At 30.1% G+C, this 17,871-nt stretch overlaps 1 protein-coding gene across 3 annotated transcripts; it reads left to right on the top strand.

The window, feature by feature from the left end:
- Positions 1-14,420: 14,420 nt before the first annotated feature.
- On the top strand, positions 14,421-17,579 carry LOC116021734. 3 transcript variants are annotated; one of them, XM_031262202.1, is made up of 6 exons: positions 14,421-14,642; positions 14,746-15,873; positions 15,961-16,077; positions 16,430-16,602; positions 16,686-16,875; positions 16,998-17,579. In XM_031262202.1, exons 2-6 carry the CDS (start codon positions 15,265-15,267, stop codon positions 17,163-17,165), a joined length of 1,257 nt encoding a protein of 418 aa, XP_031118062.1. In that variant the 5' UTR covers positions 14,421-14,642; positions 14,746-15,264; the 3' UTR covers positions 17,166-17,579. The 3 variants fall into 3 exon arrangements, with proteins under 3 accessions (XP_031118062.1, XP_031118061.1, XP_031118063.1); XM_031262201.1 differs by having other exon boundaries at positions 14,421-15,873; XM_031262203.1 differs by having other exon boundaries at positions 14,421-15,873; positions 16,433-16,602.
- The last annotated feature ends 292 nt before the right edge of the window (positions 17,580-17,871 follow it).

A 17,871-nucleotide genomic window follows, 5' to 3' on the forward strand; every position in this document is an offset into this window, starting at 1 on the left:
ATATCATCACTATCCAAAAATATGCATGGAGTAATTCTCACATTTATATAATAACTTGCAAATCCTGTGTAACAACCTTGATAAAGGCGTTTACAAGAATCAAACTCGTAATTTTCATATATGAAAAATTACACTCTAATCACTCATTAGTCACTCATTTTTGGAATTTTTTATTTTGACACTTCGATCACCATTGCCACGTTAACATTAGTCAATTTCTCATCTAAAGACCATATATGAATCTGCCATTCTTTTACCTTTTTTGTTATACTAACCACTAAAACACACACACATCATGTGATGCAACTGTGTTGTACACAAACATACATATATATCTGCTCTTCATAAACACGCATAATATAAAATTTTCACAATAAATTAAACAAAAATAATGATAAAATTATATAATTAAAATCAATAATAAATTACATGATCTTATACCTATTATGTGAAAATTTATAAAAGATAATATAAATAAATAATAAAGGGTGACATGAATTAATAACACTTGCAATAATGATAAATAACCATGTTACTTAACATATTCAGGACAATATTCTCTTTAAAAAAATGCAATGCACAATATACAAATCCTTTAGCATCAGGAAAACAAGCATAAATCAAGAATATAACTTACACTCACACATGGGGTGTTTGATAAATAATTGTTACCTGATTGGGTTAGTGAGTTTGACTAGTTAATAGTATTAGCTGATTGTAGAAAAGTGTTTGGTAAATTAACTATTAGTTTATAGTTGATTACAAGCAAAATGAGTTTCTCAAAAAGCTTATTGAAAAGCTACTTTGAACAACTTATTGAATTTTAATATTTTGGAGCAATAAACTATTACAAAAAACTAATTAACCAAACACTCATATTGATTATTTAACAAAGCCAAACAGCTAATAATGGTCAAATAAGTCAAAATCGACTGATAAGCTAACTATGTTACCAAACAGGCCATAATATTTATGTGAGATACGTGTATTAATTGTTTTAATATGTCTACTTAAGTGTATAAACAATATTGAAAACAAAAATTACTTGCACCAAATATTTTTAATTAAATTGTATATCGTGTTGATGTAATTAAATAAAGGATTACATAACTTTATATTCTTAGTAATTTATGAATTAGTGAACCTCATTACATCAAGTTAATTAGATGACATCACAACCGATAATGTAAGAGTTAATACAAATAGAATTATCATTCAATGGTTGTCAATTTTAAAATGGGTTCTTGTGAAAATGACATATGTGCTATTTGAATCAATAAAATGAATAAGATGATATAAAGATGAAATGAGTGTACAAGATATGCTTTCTTATGTCCAAAAAGAGTTGTGGATAGGTGATCGAGATGTATTTGGTTCCTATGATAATAGAAAAATATTTTAAATATTTGAATAAATCGCGTATTAAAATTATTATTAAAAATCAGTTTGGTTGGCATGAATAGTCGTGAACTCTTGCCCCTTAAGAAAGGTCGGGAGTATGAGCCCCTCGAGCCCCTTTTGTATGGAAAAACCAGTTAGGGTCAACTCTGGACACCTCGTAGTCTAACAAAAAATGTTATTAAAAATTTAAATTGGATGGATAGATTTAGAATTGATCAAATTTTAAGTGACATTATTTTTAAAAAATTTCGAATAAATTTGAAATATGAAATCAAATACCAATATGATTAAGTTTACATAATACAAATTTTGCCTCGAATTTTGAGTTTATATTTGAATAGTCTTAATAATGTACACTTTAAATTATGATTTTTTTCAGGTGACAAAGAAAAATTAGCATTCACCTGAGAGGTGTGCATTGAGTAATAAACTTAATTCCTATTTAATAACTAGCAAATTAAAATGTATAAATATTTTTTTTGAGAAAAAAAGGAGGAGCGATTAACCCGATATGACCCAACTAAAGTACTTAAAGGATGACATCCAACCAGACTGCACTGATCTCCTCGTTTCGAAGGGTCTTATGAATATCCGTAAGTGGTTCTTCTAGCCATCTCAAGCCTCTCTTATTCCCAATAGCCACCTCTACAAGTTTATCTCCACATTTGTTATGCTCCCTATGGACATGCTTGACGATATTTTTCTATATGGGCATCCTACTTTTATTCCGTCAATGGTTCCTATTTAGTTGTTTTAGTTCATGGCAATTGCCAATTGCAAAATTAATCTTCAATGTAGCCAAATATGTGTATGTTGGTTCTTCATCTACTAACTTTTGTGTTCATTTACCATTTGTTTTTATTTAGCATGTAGCTCAATAAAATATATGGAAGATGATTATAATAGTAATATAATGTAACAGAATGACCAAAATTACACATTTTTTTACATTAATGACTAATTACAATTGACAATTGTCATAAATTAAAACGACCAAACAAAAATAATTGAGAGACAACTATTACAATTTTTTTAAATTTTATATAATAAAAAAAACTTTTCAATAACTTGTAGAGTGAAAAAGAAAAAAGAAGAGAATCGGATACATACACACACATACAATTGAAATCCAATAAAATCTTGGGACTTCAACAGACCTATGGTTGCAGACAAGAGACTTTTATTTGGTTTTTATTTTTATTTTTATTTTTATTTTTTTGAAAGATTTAGAGATAGTTTGTTGAGGTTTGTGTGGGTCCCGAATTGAAAGCCAAATCCATGGGCACAAGAGAATGGAGATTTGATGATCTTCTTGCAAAATCCTTTGAGCCCTTTCACCTCTCCTTTCTCTTTCCTTTTTCAGTTGCCAATTTCATCACTTAGGATCTCAACCCCTTTTACTATATGTGGCTATGTGACAATTGAAATGGGGTGTACAACCTAAGCAATGTATTTCATTCGTTCATTATATATGCATCATTTCTGTATTAATATACGAGTCTAAATTGAGACGTAATAAATACGTAGCAACGCTTTTGAGCAAACTTTCTTTGAATGAGGAATAAACTAAACTTGATTGGATTAGTCTCTCTTCGCATAATGTGGATACAAATGCAGTATGCAAAAGAAAATATTTAATGAAAATTTATCTAAATATAATGTGATATGTATGATTTGTATAGACGAACAATTAACCTATTCTAATCCTTACAAATCTATCATAAACTCTAATCACCTATTTGTCACTATTGATCCAATCATCACAATATAACCTCAATCATATTTCTAATCTTGATTGACAATAAATAAATAAATAAATAAATATATATATATATATATATATATATATATATAATCTTGAAAACACATGTAAAGAAATTGAAGTTGGAGTGAATTTTTCACGACAAAAATAGAAATTTAAAAATTAAGGAAAACGCAAGGGTGCTGATAGAATTTTAATTCAACTGTATTGTTATATATGCCTTATTTTACATTATCATCTTAATATACACTACTACATGTAAAAATCATTTATACGAGTCAATTTTAATAGAGGACAAAACGATGTACTATTACTTCAAAGAACCATAACCATTTTAAAATAATTGTAAAAATTGTAATGTACGGTTAGATCCATGAAATAAGGGATGGGAAAAAAAATTTATAGTCTCGTGAATTTGAGTTTGTCTTGATTATCTCGAGTATGTCCAAATTAATTACATGAAATGTGGTATTTTTGAGAAATCTTTTCCACCAAATGAGTTTAAAATATTGAGAAAGCTACCCAAATTTGCTAAACATGTAGTGATGGGGTTACTTTCATTGCTTAAACAAATGTTTGTAACTAGACAATCCACATATGAGCATGTAGGTGGAGATGACATTCTAACCATCAACCTATTTAAAAGAAGATTTGTCATGTAGCTAGTTTCAACCAATTTCTTGTGACCACCCAAACAATCATGCATAGCAAGGCTAAGAGAAGATGCCTAAAAATATTTGTGAAATTAGTTTCAAAACCAATTCTAGCATCGCTAGTTTAGGTTCCACATTTGAAAATGCAATATAGCCAAATCAATTACTCCGTAGTCTTCTTTTGTTTAAAATAGTGTGAATATTAGTCTCGGTGTGCGGTTTTAATTGAAAGTAAATCTACGATTAATTTGTTAAACATATAATATATAGACATAAATATGCAATTCAATTATTGATTTAGATTTTTAATTGAGACAAAACACATAATTCAATTTGGTATAAGAACCAAACTTAAACCATTTAAAAAAATATTGGTGTTTACTATATATATATACAGTCATGATCAGGTGTGGCCCGGTCATTAGGTGTGGTCGTGTGGCCTATTTTCGGCCATTAGATCATATCAACTCATCAAATCAACGCGCAATATATATATATGTTACAGAACACACCATTCTACGTATTAAAACGCACCAGAAGACCGATAAAACACACTATTCCACACAATATACCAAATGCGTCTATTCACTTAAAATTCATCAATATACTTAATAAAACACATCATTCTAGGTATTAAAATGTACCACAACGTGCCTCATGTCAGATTATAAGCATACATTATTTACACATATTTGAAAACATGTGCTAGTTTAAAAAAAAAAAAACATGTGCTAAAATATGCACCATTATACGTATTAAAATGCACCACACTTATTATAAACACATGTGTTAAAATACACACCATTCAATGTGTAATGCACCACACTTATTATAAACACGTGTTAAAATACACACCATTCAATGTGTAATGCACCAGACGACGTATTAAAACACACCATTCCACAACACAGTTACGCATCATCCTACGTATGAAAATGCACCAACGGATAGATTAGAACACACCATTCCACAACACAGTTAATGCACCAACATACGTAATAAAACGCACCACAGCATGTATTCAAATGCACCACACTATGTACTAAAGTGCACCATTCCAATTCACGTAATATAAATACTAAAATTACCATAATAACCCACTTAAACATACGCAAATTTCAGTAAAATTAATGAAATTGGACGGTGCAGATTAGGCCGGATGACCGCACCGGAGCTCGCCGCCACTTTTGAACCAAAATCTATATATATTTATGTTGTGGTTCCCATTTTATTATTTTATAACATCCTTTATGAACATATTTCCAATGATACAAAGATATTAGTCATGGCAAATGCAGTAAAGTTAATTGATATTGACACACAAACTGTGGGCTGGAGTTGTAAAGTTCGTGTCATTAAGAAAAACGAACCAAAAAACGCTATTGAACACTTGGAAAAAAGTATATTTATGCCAAAAGAGATATAATTTTATTAGTTATATGTCTTTATTTTCTACAATAAAAATTATCCATTATCAAAAAATTTAAAAAGATATATCATTTCATTAGTTATATATTCTTTATTTTCTACAATGCAAAGATTCATTACCTTCACATTCATTAATAATTATATTCATTACATTATTCATTGTCTTCTTTTTACATTATTTTGTAATAAAATACTCCGTATCAAAGTTATAATACAAAATAATGTTTTGTATTTATTTACCAAGTATTCTATTAATAACATAGAAAAAAAATTTAAAAATAATTTGAAACAAATCATATTAATTACTTGAGGAGTATTTGTTGACAAAAGAAGACATTCAAATGATCCAATAAATTGAAGCGGTAAACTACCCCGTAATATTATAATCTTCTCATATATTATCTTGCATTCATATACTTTGAATTACTAATTTAAATAAACAAATTCAACATTCAATTTCATATGCATGAACATTTATATATTGATATACTTTGAAGTATTTATTTAAAAATAAACATTGGNAAATGTACCACAACGTGCCTCATGTCAGATTATAAGCATACATTATTTACACATATTTGAAAACATGTGCTAGTTTAAAAAAAAAAAAACATGTGCTAAAATATGCACCATTATACGTATTAAAATGCACCACACTTATTATAAACACATGTGTTAAAATACACACCATTCAATGTGTAATGCACCACACTTATTATAAACACGTGTTAAAATACACACCATTCAATGTGTAATGCACCAGACGACGTATTAAAACACACCATTCCACAACACAGTTACGCATCATCCTACGTATGAAAATGCACCAACGGATAGATTAGAACACACCATTCCACAACACAGTTAATGCACCAACATACGTAATAAAACGCACCACAGCATGTATTCAAATGCACCACACTATGTACTAAAGTGCACCATTCCAATTCACGTAATATAAATACTAAAATTACCATAATAACCCACTTAAACATACGCAAATTTCAGTAAAATTAATGAAATTGGACGGTGCAGATTAGGCCGGATGACCGCACCGGAGCTCGCCGCCACTTTTGAACCAAAATCTATATATATTTATGTTGTGGTTCCCATTTTATTATTTTATAACATCCTTTATGAACATATTTCCAATGATACAAAGATATTAGTCATGGCAAATGCAGTAAAGTTAATTGATATTGACACACAAACTGTGGGCTGGAGTTGTAAAGTTCGTGTCATTAAGAAAAACGAACCAAAAAACGCTATTGAACACTTGGAAAAAAGTATATTTATGCCAAAAGAGATATAATTTTATTAGTTATATGTCTTTATTTTCTACAATAAAAATTATCCATTATCAAAAAATTTAAAAAGATATATCATTTCATTAGTTATATATTCTTTATTTTCTACAATGCAAAGATTCATTACCTTCACATTCATTAATAATTATATTCATTACATTATTCATTGTCTTCTTTTTACATTATTTTGTAATAAAATACTCCGTATCAAAGTTATAATACAAAATAATGTTTTGTATTTATTTACCAAGTATTCTATTAATAACATAGAAAAAAAATTTAAAAATAATTTGAAACAAATCATATTAATTACTTGAGGAGTATTTGTTGACAAAAGAAGACATTCAAATGATCCAATAAATTGAAGCGGTAAACTACCCCGTAATATTATAATCTTCTCATATATTATCTTGCATTCATATACTTTGAATTACTAATTTAAATAAACAAATTCAACATTCAATTTCATATGCATGAACATTTATATATTGATATACTTTGAAGTATTTATTTAAAAATAAACATTGGGCATTATCCTATTCGTGCATTGCGCGTGAAAAAACTAGTTTCAATAATATACTCTAACATATTCGTAGTATATATTTAACAGTTTTGTCAACTCTGATTAGAATAGGGTTCGAACCTGATACCTTTCTTATAGAAATTATTTGGTAAGTTAAAAGTTAACAGAATATTCCTTTATTAAAGTTTATACTCAGAATGTAGGGTTATTTAAGTGAAGAAAATAATATAATAGAGGATAAAGAAGGAAAATTATAAAAACTTACTAAAATCAAAATAATATGAACCATTCGTTTAAGTAAAAATTACTACTAACATTTTTTCTTCCCGTTAGAGCCCTAACTTTGATTAGAATGGGGTTCGAATCTAAGATCTTTCTTATATAAATTATTGGGTAAGTTAAAAGTTAACGAAATATTCCTTTATTAAAGTTTATACTAACGGAATGTGGGGTTATTTAAGGGAAGAAAATAATATAATAGAAGGTAAAGAAGGAAAATTTAAAAAAAAAAATTACTAAAATCAAAATAATATGAACCATTCGTTTAAGTAAAAATTACTACTAACATTTTTTTTCTACCCGTTAGAGCCCTAACTTTATTGACTCTTATTAAGATTGTAGATGTAGATATATAATAATCGTTCATCTTGAAATCTTTCAAAACTAGAGATATTACTATAATAGTATTTAGGGAAAATGACATTTTTTCCCCCTGAGTTATATGCATATAGCAGTTTTTCCCCCGAGTTATTCATGTATCTACATTTGCCTCTTCAGTTATGTTAAAAGTGATGGTTTTTTTTCCATGTGATGTTAAATTGACATTTTTGCCCATAAAAATAATTATTTCATTTATTTTTTTCTCCAACAAATTAATGCTTATATGTATGAAAGACCACAATTCGGTTCGAACCTAATCTGACACTTTAGCAATTGAACCTAAACAACAGGGACGATTCTAGTTACGATTCAAAACCGGAAAAAAATAAAATAAAATAATTGTTGAATTTAGACTATTTTTAAAATAAGAAATAGAATTTACAAAAATAAATAAATAAATAAATTTTGAATTGGTGGTTCAAAATTGAAATTGGAAACGAACCGAACCGATTTTATCATTTACCAATAATAGTGTTTGAACATTTTCTCTATATATGACTGTTGTTCCGTTCCGGTTCACGGTTCAACAATTATTTTATTCTATTTTATTTTTTCCCGATTTTGAATCGTAACCAGAACCGTCTATACTATTTTGATGTGATTGCTACAGTGTCCGGTTAGGTTCGAACCGAATCGTGATCATCCATACATATAAGCAATAATTTGTTGGAAAAGAAAAATAAATGAAATAGTTATTTTATAAGGGTAAAAATGTCAATTTAACATCACAGGGAGGAAAACCGCCACTTTCAACATAACTGAGGAGACAAATGTTGATACATGAATAACTCGGGGGAAAACTACTATATGCATATAACTCAGGAGAAAATGAGTTATTTTCCCTAATATTTAATAGCGTTAATTAAGGCCAAATCTATATTCTTAATTAATATTAAATAACCCATAAATATTTTTTATGTCACAGATTGGTTTATTTGGACAAGCATTTATGATACGGGTAATATTACATTCACTTCAACAAAATATTATATCATTTTTTATTTAAAAAAAAAAACAACCCCAGTTATTTAAAAATTGACCTGATTTTATTACGAGTTAATGAAGTGTCAATACTAAATAAATTAATTTTGGTATCCTTATTATTATCCTTATTTTTATTAACATTATTGTTATTGTTGTTATTGCAACGACTGTCAAATACTCAAATTGCTTAAACATATCCAACAAATGTTATTATTCAAAAAAAAAAAAAAAGAAATTACACACAAAATCACTGAACATGAGAGTATTTTAAATTAAAAATAATCATTAGAAAAAATATTAATGACTAAATCTTATCAAATTAATAATTTAAAACTAAATATAAAAATTCTAAATATAAAATTACACCTCAATCGAATGATGAAAAATAGAATTAATTCAAACCCACAATTTGTTGCCCATACTAAAAAAAAATGTTATAAAGAAATCCGAAATAAATAAATACAGAAAATTTATTTCTACGTACCGCCCTCTTAAAATGGCACAAAACGATAGGAAGTGCATTTATTTAATTTATTGTCCAAAATGGATAATTGAGCTAGTGAAGCATAATTTTTGTATCAGAATGTCATGAGTTTAATTCTTGACAACACGCTCTCAATTAAACTTGTCACATAATGTCGTTTGTAGACTATTACATACACAAGAGCGAGGTTTAGCCACAGACAACATTTTGGTAACAAAATCACACCTAGATTATTATCAGCTTAAAAAATATTTTTTTATTAAATTCTATAATATCTGTCTGTCTCTTAGACAAGTATAACGGCTGGATTTGTGAAAAATCTGAAACTGATTTTTCATAATTGAATGATTAATTAGTGGTGAATTTGCTGAACTTTATAAGTAAATGATTAATATATTTATTTTGTCTATTTTAGAAACTAAAAATATAATTAACTTTTAATTTAATTCGATTTAGAATCCAATATACTAAATCAATTAAGTAATGCACACATGTATATATATGTAAACATCAGTATAATCTCAAAAACATGTATGAGGCTATGTTATGTGAGATTACTCTCAAATATTGTATTTTTTTTATTAAAAAGTATTAGTGGAAATGTAATACTGATTAACAAATAAAAAATATTACATTTTCGTTAAAAATATTACTCGTTTCAAGTAATTAAATAGTTTCACACAAATCAAACCGCAGTATAATTACTATAATAATATTTATCAGTCTTAAATGTTAATTAAAGTCAAATATGTATTCTTACCAATGAAATGTTATATATCTTATTAATATTTATCTTTGGAATCTTATTTAATGTTTTGATTAAAGTTAATACATTTATAGTAACTCTCATATATAAGCCATAAATATTCCTAAGTCACGGATTGATTTGTTTGAACAAGCATTTGTGATATAATTAATTGCATATAAAAAAAATGTTTTAATCTTGCCCACAATCTTAAAAGATTTTTTAATTCTTGTGAGAAAATATTACTCCTAAAATTACTCAATCTTGTTATACTTTTAAAAAATGACATTGTTACCACAAAATTTTATGTGAGATAAATATTAAATATAGTGATAAAGGTCAAATAATACTTCATGAAAGTGCATTTAAACACTCAAACTGGAAAAAAAAAATCTTATTAGACACCGAAAAATAGAAAAAAGTGGAATTAGCCAAATTTGACATGTTATTACAGGTAACTTTCAAGTTAAAGGTGCTGAAATGCCATACCAATATGTTTTACTGACTTGAATGCCTAACAATAATAATAACAATAATAATAATAATAATAATAATAATAATTATTATTATTATTATTATTATTATTATTATTATTATTATAAAAATAAAATATAAAAAATTTAAAAAGATTATATTTAGATTTAAAAAAATATATATTAATTTTTAATAATAATAATAATTATGTGAATTAGAAATCTAAGTTAGCAAAACATATTGGTGTGACATTCCGGTCACATTTAATATGAAGGTTACCTGTAATAACAGGTCAAATTGTACTAATTGCACTTTTTTATAAGTTCAAATGTCTAATTGGAGTTTTTTATAGTTCAAAGGCTTAATTGCACTTTTATGAATAGTTCAAGGGCTTATTTGATCATTATCCCTGAAATGTATAATACTTTTACATTATATTAACCAAAGGTCTCGGCCAAGCACTTTGAGCTTAGCTGACACCTATGCGGCTTTCTTTGAAGAAAGTATATTAAACATATACTATCTTGTAATGCTGCTACTCTTAAAAAATCAATGAGAAAACATGGAGCAAGTAGTTGCTTCCCCAAACTTAGGTGTATTTTTTATTTATTAGATTTTTTTATAATTAAAATATATTTATAGAGTTAGTTTAAGAAGTGTTAATTCATTCCAAAGTAGCCACATTATATGCTAACTTAACAATTTGATTGGTTCTCACTTAATAGTTTTATAAAACTAGACCCATCATAAATCTGGTATGAATATACAAAATAGGAGGTATGTAATAATATTAATATTACTCGAGGCCTTAGGCCTAAAAGTGTAGGTACAACGGCGCCCAAGTAATGAGGTAAGACTAAGTATATATAGGAATCGAACCTAAGTTAATATGATGGAAGTGTGAACATGGCACTACCAAGCTAGGAGTGCTATAGTGAATCAAGTGATGATGTCCAAATGAGAGACATGATGTCTCTTTTATAGGGGAGTAGTTCTATCTTAACATTTATTAAAAATATTTTCTGGATTTGGAGCTAGACTGATCAATTATATTGTAATGGAATTAATGTATGAACCAACTCTGTTGAGAAATGTTGATCCAATAATATCTGATTGAAGGTAAGCTAGATTAGTCTTATACCACAAAATATGAATACTAAGGGGGGTGTATTCAATCACGACTTTCATAAACTTTTAAATACTTTTAAAGTGATGGATTTTAATTGACTTTTGTAGAGTTTTTGTAAACTTTCATAGAATCTTTTAAACTTTTATAAACTTTGTAAGAGTTTATAAATATCCATATAACAAACATTTATAGATTTTTAAAAACTTTTTCATATTAAAAAGTTTACAAAAGTCATTAAAACTCTAAATTGAATACACCCTCACAAACATTCCATAACTTCTATTAATATATTATCTATAAATTAGTGCATTGTAGAAATTAAAAAAAAAAATATTGATGTCACAAAAATAGAGTATATTATTCATAACTCAATCCAAAACTATGACGCATAAGCTCAGAAAAGTTGTCAAAACGATTCTTGAACCATTTCAATCTGCTTTGGTATTGTGCATACGATCTTTGACACCCAAGCTTTTCATTCAGTGCAGGAAGTATCCTCTTCTCCACAGTTAACTTGCTTAAACCTCCACTACTATCACGCCATCCATTTTTTATGGCATCAACCATGAGTTGTAACAACTGCCATCCATTTTTTATGGCATCAACCATGAGTTGTAACAACTCGTTACTCTCATCTATGGCATCAACCATGAGTTGTAACAACTCGTTACTCTCATCAATGGCATCAACCATGAGTTGTAACAACTCGTTACTCTCATCAGGTCCCCATAATGCAAGTTGTAACAACTCGTTACTCTCATCAGGTCCCCATAATGCATAATTTCCATTAACTTTATTTTTACCTTTACTCTTTTCTTGATGAGTATCTCCCATTTATAATTACTATAAAATAAATAAAGAATCTCTTAAAAAATTCAACTTAATACAATATATATATATATATATATATATATATATATATATATATATATATATATAATTAAATTAATAAACATACAATTATATAAAATTATAAACATATTAATTAAATAAAATTTAAAAATTAAAAATTAAAAAATTTGCTGCAACCAGCAACAACTTGCTGCTGGTTGCAGCAAATATTAATATGTGCTGCACAGCAGCAGCTTGCTGCTGCTCCATAAATCTGCTGCGATCGCAACAATTGTTTTGTTGTGATGACAAGAAAAAATTTACTTGAACATAAAAAATAAAAAAAAAATATTTATGAAAGTTTTGAAACGTACCGTAGAAAATTTGCCTAGTTGATAGAAGAAAAAAAGTTTGCAGAGAATATTGAAAAGTTTGGGGTTGGAGGGTTGGATTTCATCTATTTATATTAATGAAGAGAAAGTTTATAGAAATCCTATTCTGACAGAGTTTGTGAAAGTCAGTAACTTTTTGAATACCAGTAGACTTTTAATAACTCTATAAAAGTCTGAATCGAATACCTGTATACTTTTAAAGAGTTTTGAAAAGTTTGAATTGAATACAGCTAAACTTTTAAAGAGTTTATAAAAGTCTAAATTGAATACCACCAAACTTTTAAAGTTGATAAAAGTATTTAAAAGTTCATGAAAGTCGTGATTGAATACACCCCCCTAAGTCTATTGTTATCTTTGTATAAGTTTATCTCCCTTTTAAAAGTTGGTCTTAAATTCACATTATCAAATTTAAAATTCCTTCACTATTTTCTCTACATCCTTACAATACTCTCTCACTTTAAAAATGTCACACTTTCACATTACATCACAACAAAATAAATAAATAAAAATAAAAGAATTAATAAAAATAGAAGTACCAAAGGCTGTCACAACCTTTTGTTAGGTTTGCAAACTTCTTGTAGTAGTAAGTTTGCAAACCAAGTAATCATTTAAAAAAAAAATTAGCATGTCATGTTATCTTGCCAATGCAATACTTGTTAGGAACTTAGGATGAGAACTGCCTAAGAGCAACACCATCAATGATTTTTTTAGAATTTTTTATGGGGTCAATGTTGAGGTGAAGGAAAAATAGAAATGAGAGAGAAAGTTGAGGAGCTTCTGCAAGTATAAGTTTTTTGTGGGGTCCACTAAAAAAATGAACCAAGTAGATTCTAATGCGCATTGTGCGGATAGGTGCGCCCAGCCGAGCGCGTGCACTCCACGCGCCCGCTGGGTGCGTAAACCGACATTTTTCTCTTCTTTTGCTGACATAATTGTTATCCGTTTTTTTTTTTTTTTTTTCATTTTCTACTTTTTTCTCTTTATCCTCTCTCACGTTTGACCTGGTAAAAACCAAGAAAAAACTTTATCTATTGAGGTTGCTCTAAGTAGATGCAACAAACAAACAAGCAAATAGAATTATTTGTCTTGCTGTCAAATCAACGTTTAATCATGAATTTTTATTGGCAACCTTACTTCATTCATGGTCCTTAGAGCAAGTTCATGTGGTTTAAGATATAGGCCTTGTTTGGTAAATAATCAGCCTATCAGCCAATTTTGGCTTATATGACCACTATTAGTTGTTTGGTTAATAAGTTTTTTGTAACTCCAAAATACTAAAATTCAAAAGGCTACTACTCTAAGTAGCCTTTTCAATTAGATTTTTGATAAATAAAATTTTATACTAAACAGTTATCAGCTAACAGCTAATCTATCAAACAACTTTCTACAATCAGCTAATGTTATCAACTAATCATACCTTCTAACCCAATCAGCTAACAACCATTTACCAAACATGATCATAGACAAATATTTCAAAATTGAGAAATCTTGATTATATAAAAAGAAAAAAAAAAATAAAAGCTAAGAAGAAATGTTTCAAACCCACAATTTTTGCCCAAGACTACCAAAAAGTTGGACAAAATTCCAAAATAAATAAATGGAGAAAAATAAACCAGCCTCCTAAAATGGCACAAAACAGCAGGGAAAACAAGAAAGCAGGCAGCAAAATCACACACACATAGATTATCATCACCTCTTCCTTAGGAACCCCAAAAAACCATATATCAAAAAAAAGAGAGAGAAAGGGAGAGAGTAGAGAGAGGAAGAAACGACAGGAGAGTCGGTCTAGTGAAGGGAGAAAGGGAAGAGTGGAGCGAGGATTCAGGAGAGAAATTCATGGGAGAAAAATGAGGGAAAGACAGCATTTACGTAGGTTGCTTTAGATTTTCATTGAAAGCTTTGAATTTTGAACAATATATTTTTATTAAATTCTATGCTATCTCTGTCTGTTTTTTTCTCTTTTTATTTTCAGTCTTTCCACATTTTACTGATCTCTCAGACAAGTATATCTGCTGGGTTTGAGAAAAATCCGAAACTGTCAGATTCTCTCTCCCTCTTTCTCTCTCCCTCTCTCTATCTCTCTCACAACTTATAGCTTTATAAATCTGTATGCAGAAGCATTCTTTGAGCATAAATGTATCAGAAAGTTGCAATCTTGGCTGAATTATTATGAGGGTGTTTCTCATTTCATGAGTTTCTGGTATTGATGGATTCCATCATACCCAGATTTTGAGCAATCATTTGCAGGTGGTAAATTGGGTATTTGGTTTTTTTTTTTTCTTTGATTTTGGCTTTTATTGATTCGGCATAAAAGAAATTTCCTTCTCCATTTGGTGTTCTTTCTTTTAAACATTCTCCTTTTGTGTGGCTTTCTCAATATTCTGTGTTTCTTGAACAGTATAAGGGTGATGTGGTGGATGGATTTTGTGTCTATATGTAGTCTCCATTTTGGTTTGTTTCACTGAAAATCTTGTGATTGTGTTGAAATTTTATGGCAATGGCTCAAGAAGAGCATGCCCAAAAGTATAGCAATAGTAATAGTGGTGGTGGTGGGCATGGCAGTAGATCTTCCAAGAAGATGAAGCCAAAAAAAGTCCCACAGAGAGGGCTAGGTGTTGCTCAGCTTGAAAAGATCAGATTAGAAGAGCAGCATAGAAAAGATGCAGCTTTACTAGCAGCCAGTGTTTTGCCTCCCACTTTTAGGCCTCACCTTTCTTCGTCTTCTTCAATGGCTTTGCCACCGCCATCACCCACTGATCTAGCTCCACCGAATTCCGCCTTTATTAGGCCACTCCAATCCCCTTGTGTTTCAAAGATCGATGCTTTCCAGCCTTACTCCAATGTGTCGTTTTCAAAGCCTTTGAATGTGGGAGGTGTCGATAGGAGTTGGCCAAGTATGATTGTTCCCGGGAATCATAATTGGCCTAAATTGTCTAATGGTGAATACAATCTTAAAGTAGAGAACCAGAGGTTTGATCACCATGGTGTCGGTTTTCAGCCGAACTTAAATTTGCCCGTTGAATCACAAACCCCGGTTTTGCCTCTCCCCTGTGTATTGCAAAGATCACAACAATGCCAACGCCCTTCCTCTTCATCAATGGTTAGCCGACTAAACTCAGTACTGTGTAGTTTCTTTATGTATGCGTTATCGTTGTGAAGGCTAAATGGTTTTCTGGAAAATTTGCAGGTGAACGTCTCAACAGGGATTTCATCATCATCTGCTCTGAATTATCAGATGGAGCCCCCTTCAAACCAAAATTATTGTGGCAACAATTATACACCCCTGTGGCCGGAGGAAGTGAAGGTAAATTCTGTTGCTTGCCTTCGTTTCTTGGTGTATTACATTTTCGTGAATATTACTTGCCTGGTTAAAAGTGAAGTCTGCCAATTACCCATTTTGTGAAAACAGGAATATAGTTTACTAGGACAGCACATATGTTTTCTTTAGTACAGTTTAGTATTTCTAGTTTATTTTTATAAGAGAGGCACATAGGTGACATATAGAGCGATATATTCCAATAATTTGTGCTTCGGCATCAGAATTCCTTTTTCAAAAAAGGGAACGAAAAGAGTTTGTATATTATACCATTGGTAGTTATTGCGGAGGCCTTTGCTGAAACTTTTTGTTTGAAAGCTATTTTCTTGATATAATGCAGCAGATGGTTGGCATTAAGAGGCCATATCCCTTCTCCCCCGAGTATCCACCGCTGCCTGCATTTCGTTGCAAATTTCCTCCGGGCTATATGCCTTCTGTTTCTAAAACAAACGAGTCTGCTTCCAGCAGTACTGGTTGCACGTTTAATGTAGAACCGTCCAATCTTCCAACGAGGTATGATTTCCAACCCTGAATTTCACGAGGCCTTTACTGTTGAATGCCCCTTTGGTAAGAGTTCTTTTTTGCATCTTTATCAGAGAAGGTCCGTCAAACTCAGATTCTATGTCTGAGTCCAACCCACGGAGACTTACCAGAGAGAATGATGGTTTCGGTGGAGATTTCCTCACACTGGCCCCTCCAGCAGCAGCTTCTTCACTGCATTTAGATCCAAGATACCATCGTTCATTTGGCAATTCAGCCCATCTTCATCTCGAAACATCTAATCAGGTGAACACGAGTAATCTATCTAGAACTTTGGATTCAAGATACCATCATTCTTGATTTCCTCGAGTTCTTCCTGTACTCTGGTTTGGATTTTAAACTAACTACTGCTCCTTTCAAATCTATAGGGAGGTAGCGAAGAGCTCGTTCAACGCTCAGGATTAAGCCGATCGGATCAACCACTCGTCTACACCTTTTTTCCATCGGCTAACTTACATACCGGGCACAAAGCTACCCCTAAAAGCAGCTACAAGGGTGAAGCAAGCGGAGGCGTCGATCTAAACCTGAAGTTATAGCAGCTGGCTCATCATCTCTTGTGCTGTTCTTGCCAGTGCTATATTCATCGTTGCCAACTGAATATATAGCAACTGGCTTATGGTGTTTCTAGTCATCCTTTTATGCAGTAGATAAATGTTGTGTTCACAGAAAGTGAGAGCACAGAATGACAGCAAGATCTGAAATCTTTGTCATATGAGCATTGTGATGTGTGTATATTTTGGTTGAGAGACTTATTTTTGCTGTTTCCATCTTCTGGGACTCTCTCTGTCCTCAAGCTGTTGTGTTATTTAGATGCTTAAGATGATCCATTTTACAGAACAGCTTTGTTCATCAAGTTTGAGCTAAATATCTTGCTTTGTTTGAATAAGCAAGACTGAGTTGAACATTAATGAGTTTGTGTATACTATTTTATCATCCCATTTCATCTGTCATTTTATTCCATGGGTATTTAACCGCTAGTGTTTATATATCCTATAGTCTTGACAAAGTATTAGATAATATTTTGTAATAACAATGAAGGGTCCCAAACTTTGAGAAGCTTGGACTTGAATGACCTAATTGTGTATTTATATTTCTCGTAATTCTCGCATAAAGTATTAGATAATATTCTATAATAGTAATAATGAAAGCTTGAACCCGAACAACCAGATAATAACAATGAAGGGTTTCGAAAGCTTAAATTCGGATGATCATTTGGATTGTTTATATCTCTAGTAGTCCTGA

The sequence above is a fragment of the Ipomoea triloba genome, chromosome 6 (genome assembly GCF_003576645.1).
Source record: "Ipomoea triloba cultivar NCNSP0323 chromosome 6, ASM357664v1".
Classification (NCBI taxonomy): domain Eukaryota; kingdom Viridiplantae; phylum Streptophyta; class Magnoliopsida; order Solanales; family Convolvulaceae; genus Ipomoea; species Ipomoea triloba.

What these genes read in the sequence shown, in the direction of transcription:
- LOC116021734 (XM_031262201.1), top strand. Translation starts at nt 15,265, where the DNA reads ATGGCAATGGCTCAAGAAGAGCATGCCCAAAAGTATAGCAATAGTAAT. An exon ending in TGTGGCCGGAGGAAGTGAAG is followed by an intron (nt 16,078 to 16,429) that starts GTAAATTCTGTT and finishes GATATAATGCAG; the next exon opens with CAGATGGTTGGCATTAAGAG. An exon ending in CCGTCCAATCTTCCAACGAG is followed by an intron (nt 16,603 to 16,685) that starts GTATGATTTCCA and finishes CATCTTTATCAG; the next exon opens with AGAAGGTCCGTCAAACTCAG.